We start from the raw sequence: 6,884 nt of genomic DNA on the forward strand, positions 1-6,884 counted from the left end.
TATGGGCTGGGGGATAGGGCCTCACGTTGTAAAGCAGGCTTGAGGGAGGGGGCCTTTAATTCAGACTGGGCCTACTCGACTTGGCCCTCCAACGGTGTAAAGGACCATTCTATGCTTCTCTCATGGCCGTTTATTACTGGGGAGGGGACTTGTGAGCCATGCTTCTTGATTGTCATTAAAGTAGATACTCTACTACTGATCGCTGGAGGAGAGGAAGAAGAAGTCACTTGTAGACTATCATTTACTCGAGGAGGGGGGGATTGTGGGACAAATGATTAATCAAAGCCCATTGTTGTCCCCTCCTCTCTCTGCGGGTTTTCTGCACCATTGCTCACGGAATGCTTAAAGTGACGGCGTTACTTTGCTGTTGTTTGAGTCCTCTCCTCGTGGTCTTTCTTTTTTTTTTTTTTCTTTTTTTTTTTTTTTTCGGTGGACCTTTTCCCATCCATTCCACTTATATTCGGGGGTGAGTTTGAAGTCACCATTAAAATAATGATTCAATGATCGTTCTTTGTCTCTACTTGACATTGCCGGTGTACTCTTTTGATTTTTCGTCGATGATCCTGACGATCCAACAAACATACTTAGATTCTGCCCCGTAGCTAGAGGCAAGGGAGAAGAGAATACCACCTCCTTATCTCCGCAAGAAGAGGGCAAAGGCTCCTGTGATGGGATCCAGGTTGGAACTGCAACTTGCTCATTTGACGTTGCTATTGCCTCTCCTCCTGAGTTCCCTTTTTGTGGTTTGGTACCCTTGCAGTCCTGACCAAGTGATCGATGCTTAAACAGAACCAGCATCTGATTGAGAGATTTCAATAGTCCATTATAATCACCGAGACAGAGCCTATCAAGTCATTTGTAACTGAAAGCAAGGTCCTCCACCCGACTCCAGCTTCCATAGCCACATAATAACGCTAATCTGCCAAGCTTGCATTTCGGGTGTCACTGCCGAAGAAGACTCCGAGGCCTTCCGCAATTGGCGAGGCTACTTTCATAAATTTTCCCATGATAGACCTTAATGTGACCCAAGTCGGGACTCTAAGGCCTCTTGGCCTGGCCTCCATGTTTGGAGAATACATGTGCCCCACCTTGATCTATGCGGAGTGTGCATAAGCATTTTCTCGGTGGTTGGTTGATAAGGGCAAAGGATCTGAAAGAAACCCTGCCCCAGGTCCCTCCCTAATGCTACCGAGTCACCTACCTGCATTTTAATAGAATCAAGCCATTTAGCCAAGACAAGAGGAGGCTGCTTACCCCCAACAAAATTGCCACGATAAGATGTTTTTGGAGGTGTTCAATCTCCTGCTTCATCAACTCTTGGTCGACTTGGACCGCAAGTGCATCGATGTGTAGTAAGTAACCCGTATTGCTCTTGGTGTTGCCAACAGGAAGCTTTTCTTCCACGGTCGGCACAGTTGGGTGTATCATGGCATGCTTACCCATGCTTGTTACCACCAACCTTGCTTGCAGTTGAAAATTGGACCAAAACGTAACTCGAACACGATGAACCTGTGGTCCGCTACGGAAAGTCGCAGTGCTGGCGCACTGGCGCCTCCGGAGCTTCATCGCGTCCCCCCATGACAATTGCGAGTTTTCCGGGTCGGCTACCTCATTGTCACTTGTTTCCACTGAAACACCACCAGCCGGATTTGTTGTTGACATCATTGTTAGAAGGACAAGAGGATGTTGATTTGCTTCCTCGTGATGTGGTAAGAATTTGGCAACATTAAAGGACCACAACACAAGCATTTAAGAGCTTTATTCAGGAGTCCTCGGGGACAGTTCAGATGGCATTAATGGCCTCTCACATGGACGCGCCGGACGATGAGATCGTTACAGACTTGAGGGGGAGGACCCTGCAGGCCGTGCCAATGAGGCAAAGCATTTCTCCACAGCTAGGGTCGCAGGAATCACGGCTCTGGAGCTCATACCACTCCTATACCCTCTGTTGAAAGGCCTCCAATGGATGATCAGATTGAAGGAGTTGTTTATTGTTCATCATCCTCATGAATGTTATCTTAAAATCAAACTTCTATGCAGAATCTCAGAAGTTGGTGACAGAGAGGAGAACCCATGACAATTAGGTGGATGTGACCTGGAAATGAACGTGCACAACGCTTGCTGAAGAGCTGACATCATCTTAATTTTATTTTGAGAACTCCATCGGAGAAGAGAATTACATTGACACTGGAGGTCCACGATTGAAATTATTTAATATCGTAAAGAAGGTTGTTAGAGTTGTCGAGACTCAGCTACAAAGAGAAAGCAGAGTGAAACTTCACAAACCAACCCGAAAACAGTGGCGCTGCGGATTCTACACGTGTCTGGAGTGACTGTTAGGTTGTGCCCAAAAATTCTCCTAAAAATACTACCCAACGCTGACAGGAGCGGAACCAAACTGACCAGTCTTTGTGCCCTCGGATGTCACGGTTCGATGGGTTTTACGTAGGCAAAAAGTTGCGGACTTGTCAGGGAACAAGAGTCTCCATTGAACAACCAGCAAGGAAGTCGATGGTTGTACAATGATGTCTTTTGCTGAACTAAAAAAATGGGACTGCTCAAGACTTCTCAATATCGGCATAAGTGGTCTCCGTGACCTTGGCTTCTTCCTCGGCCACTTCCTTCTCGGTCTTCTTTCCCTTTTTGCACTTGTAGTACACACTCATGAAGGTGCCAACTGCTTTGTATTTCTCTCGGCACTGCTGGTACAAGGTAGGGTCGAACATGCGCCAGAAGTCGCGCTCGTTGAGCTCAGAGACTGAGTACTGGGGTTGGTAGCAGTGGTTCTCAATCATCCAAGCTTCCATCTTCTTTACGGCAGCTATACCGTCAAACTCCTCACCCTGAAATACGCATCTGGGTGTGTTGTAAACGCCGACATCAGTGTACATCTGAGCAAACGGTGTGTCGCCAGGGCGTCCAGCAAACTCGAACCCGGGCTCAGGGTTGATCTGGGTTCTCATTCGGTGCTTGAAAAGACGGTGAGGGCATAGCCAAATTGGGTACACCTGCCAAAGAGAAGGAAGCAAAACGATAGATAGCTTGAAAATTCCGCTCGTCATAATAAGTCAGAGAGAGACCGTCTGAATTCCACAAGGCCTAGTTAACCGTGCCTTGGAAAAATGTCGTTCTCGCAACAAGTCGTAAAAGCTCACCTCGAATTCACGGTCGTTGAATTCAAGAGCCATCCCCACCTTGTACGAAGGTACGAGCATATCCTGAATGACATGACGTTCATGGTAGTAGTTGCGGATAGCATCACCCTGAAAACAAACAGTAAAGTCAATGCCGATGCCAATGCCAAACTCCTACCTCAGGGTCAATACTCCGAAGCGTCACATGCACGCTCTCTTACCATAACTTATCGTGATTATGCGAGAATCATAAAATACAAGCACGGTTAACAAATGGCTCAGTTGACTGTTCTCATATACACCTGAGTTGCTTTCAAAAGGGAAACCTTCGGCGGCATCATCCATCCCATCAGTAATCGGAACCAGAATTGGTCACCGAAGGGAAGGATGAGCTTGCCCTCCCAATAAAGGCTGCGGGTGTGGCGATGGTAATAGTCTCGTGTTGGGATGTACTCAACGAATTCGCCTCTCTTCAGAGCCGTCTGTGCATGCTGGTAAAACCAAGGCTTGAACCACCGGCCTTGCTGCACCAGCACCCACGCATACGACAAATCAACGTTACAATAATATTACAAAGAGCACGGGAAATGCAGCAAATAATAAGCATTCAGAGAACCGCTGAACTTGGGAGTGAGCGAGAGAATCATCAAGACACAGATCTTACACACCCTTGGTTGGGCAACGTAAAAGTAAACGTACATTATTGATCTTGTTACCCTTTCGTTTAGCCTCTTCTTTACCCGCGTATCGACCTGACATGCACACCGCTTCTGACTCGCTATAGACCATAGATTCGACGAAGTCCGGCACTTTCTCAGGATTGTCTTGATCGCCATCTCGGGGAATGTATGTGTCATTGTAAGCCTGGGCGAGCTCCTGCAGATTGCCTCTAGCAGGACTGTATGTCAATCTCATGTAAGGGCCGACTTCAATCAACTTGATCTCAGCGGCCACCAGCAATCCCAGAGTACCCTGAGACCAGGGAATGGCGTAATACAAATCAGAGAACTCGTTATCTGCTGTTACGCGTACAAGCCGCCCATCAGCAAGAACAATCTCATAGGCGACGCAGGTGTCAGCGAAGAGACCGTAGATGTGAGAGCTTCCTTCAATTCCGTAGCCGTTAATGAGACCTCCGACTGTCAAATCGTCCAACTCGGCAACAACTGCAAGGGAAAGGCCCATCGGGATTGTCATTCGTGTGATCTGCGCCATGTTCACCAAAGGCTCAACTCGGGCAATCATGTTCTCTCTGTCAATCTCCAAAATCTGGCACATGAACAGTTACACCTGCATCATCAGCATCCCATAGTGCCCAGAAATGCTATATTCGAACTCCGCTGAAGTCGGGAATGCTGATCACAGAAGCCTCTCAAGGAAATGTATGTAGAGAGGAAGCAGAGAAAAAAAAGAAAAAAAAAGAAAAAAAAAGAAAAAAAAAAAAGGAATGAGACGACAAAACATTCTGCAGCTCTCCAAATACCAGATATTCAGACATGGATTGAAGAGACTGCAATCGATAGGTCCTAAGGACATATTCCAGCATCACCATCAAAGCTGGAGATAGAGAACATGTTAGAATTCTCGGAATGAAAAATAACAAATAAACGATTACATTTTAAAAAATTAAAAAATTAAAAATAATCTGCTCTCTCTCTCGTAAAGCTATTAAAGGAAATGCATGAAGAAGAATCGGACGTTCTATACATTGACCTTCGTCTAGGGAGTATTCAACAACAATGAAACTCCACCGAGACGAAAAGTAGCATGCAGCAGAAAATAGCATCTTCATCAAATTGCACGGACTCTGTTAATTTTCAAGACGTTGCCAACAACGTCACTCAAAAATTCAACATAGAAAGGCAACCTGGTTGAAGTCGTTGAGATCGACTTCAAAGTGGCGAGCACGCTTGTAATCCACATTCCGCATGCCTACGACGACCCAGGGCCTCCTGGCTGTGCAAACGAGGCCATCATGGGCAGGATCTCTTGACTTGAGACGCTTGATGACTTTCTCCACATTCTCGTCGTGCTCCTTCTGACGCTTCTTCTCCGACTTCCACGCCGACCATAGTTCTCGGGACCTTGCACAGATGGCGAAGCTCACGGAAACGGGGAGCACCACGAAGATAACGAGAATCCACCGCAACTTCACAGCCCAGTCCACCCAGGACCTGGCCTTCTTGGGCCGCAAGGGCTTCCTGAGGTCAGACATTGCACAATCCTGCAGCCAGCACCACTGCAACCGAAATTGAAATTTTATCTCAAAAACCGTCGATCATCTCAACAGAAAGAAAAGCTCAATTACACGTCAAGAACTCCCAAGCACCACCCCAACATGAAAGGAAACGAAAGTCATACAGTGCACCCGCAGCTGTTTTAACAGCCGATTGAGGCGAAATTTGCACCAAAAGACGCCGAATAAAAGCCTGCAGAATGGTGCGCGGCAATGTGTAGGCTGTGGCGACTGGGCGAGGGGGTAGAAACTGATCCCCGTGAGGCCGAATCGAGCGTCGTCGTCGCATTGCGTCGCAGTCGCCGAGGCCCTGGCGTCGCCGTAAGCTGGGTTCGCCGGGACGACTGGACCTGCCGCTCTCGCCCCGCCCGGCCTCCCTCCATCCCCCTTGGCCCGGCCCAGCCCGCGCCCGTCCGCCCATCGGAGACTGTGAAAGAGGTTGTATGACAAGCGGCGGCTGATACCTTCACTGAGTTGGAACAAGTCAAATTACAGCGTGAATATTTTCATAACCAAACATTGCTATATATATATATATATATATATACGTACGTACGTACGTATGAGTGTTTAAACCCATTGGCTTTGCCAACTTTGAGTACATTTTTGGTTTAAATAAATTTTGTCCACTAAATACACAAAAAGTTCACAAATATAAAAATTTCATAACATTTCATAAACTGTGAGTTTATCAAGAGCCTGCATGGATTTTCAGAAGCTTGCATAATATGTTCATGTTTGGGTGCTAATGCAAACCAAAAAAAGGTTAAAAATAAAATAAAAATAAAAATAAAAAATTACAAGGTTGACTAATAGCTAACATGAAGTTGCAATGAAGTCAAATGAAGTTGCAATAAAGAGCTTTTGCAGAAGTAATAATTGCAATGAAGGTGAATGAAGTTTCAATAAAGGTGAATAAAGTTGCAAAGAAGGTGAGTAAAGTTGCAAAGAAGGTGAATGAAATTGCAATGAAGGTGAATGAAGTTTCAATAAAGGTGAATAAAGTTGCAAAGAAGGTGAGTAAAGTTGCAAAGAAGGTGAATGAAATTGCAATGAAGGTGAATGAAGTTGTGAAGTTTTTTGATACCATGTGGCCAATTTGTAATTAAATATTAAAAAATTTATATACATGAAAACACAATATACCTCAATAGTCAATTAGTGCCCCTTACTGCAATAAAAATAAAGTTAAGTAGACTGTATAGTGTCAATGAGTAATTTGAAATTGTTTATGTAATTGAAATGACATCATCTCAGTTAGATGATTAATTTCAAATTATTCTTTGATGCTACACAATTTATATAATTTTTTTTTGTATAAGATTAAACTCATTTATTTTGCATTTATAATCAATCATTTAAACTTTTAAACAATTTTATATAAAAGACACAAAATACAAAACAAGAAAAATGTAAAACAACAAAATACAAAATAGAAAAACATCAAAAATATTAAATAGTAAAATATAAAATAGAAAAATATAAAACAACACAATCTTTGTTGTTTTGCCACA

At 44.6% G+C, this 6,884-nt stretch overlaps 1 protein-coding gene across 2 annotated transcripts; it reads right to left on the reverse strand.

Moving 5' to 3' along the window:
- Positions 1-2,118: 2,118 nt before the first annotated feature.
- On the reverse strand, positions 2,119-5,634 carry LOC112288350 (delta(24)-sterol reductase). Of its 2 annotated transcripts, none has more exons than XM_024532464.3 (6): positions 5,496-5,634; positions 5,002-5,373; positions 3,834-4,403; positions 3,437-3,658; positions 3,156-3,263; positions 2,119-3,008 (listed from the first exon to the last, which is right to left on the reverse strand). In XM_024532464.3, exons 2-6 carry the CDS (start codon positions 5,347-5,349, stop codon positions 2,559-2,561), a joined length of 1,698 nt encoding a protein of 565 aa, XP_024388232.1. In that variant the 5' UTR covers positions 5,350-5,373; positions 5,496-5,634; the 3' UTR covers positions 2,119-2,558. The 2 variants fall into 2 exon arrangements, with proteins under 2 accessions (XP_024388232.1, XP_024388233.1); XM_024532465.3 differs by having other exon boundaries at positions 5,002-5,358; positions 5,496-5,626.
- Positions 5,635-6,884: the final 1,250 nt, after the last annotated feature.

The sequence above is a fragment of the Physcomitrium patens genome, chromosome 11 (genome assembly GCF_059467195.1).
Source record: "Physcomitrium patens ecotype Gransden chromosome 11, ASM5946719v1, whole genome shotgun sequence".
Classification (NCBI taxonomy): Eukaryota; Viridiplantae; Streptophyta; class Bryopsida; order Funariales; family Funariaceae; genus Physcomitrium; species Physcomitrium patens.

Bases quoted from the DNA above. Each gene is read 5' to 3' on its own strand.
- LOC112288350 (XM_024532464.3), bottom strand. From the start codon at position 5,349: ATGTCTGACCTCAGGAAGCCCTTGCGGCCCAAGAAGGCCAGGTCCTGG. The intron at 4,404-5,001 runs GTTGCCTTTCTA...TTCATGTGCCAG, and splicing joins ATCTCAACGACTTCAACCAG to ATTTTGGAGATTGACAGAGA. The intron at 3,264-3,436 runs GTGTATATGAGA...GTTTGTTTTCAG, and splicing joins CCCTTTTGAAAGCAACTCAG to GGTGATGCTATCCGCAACTA.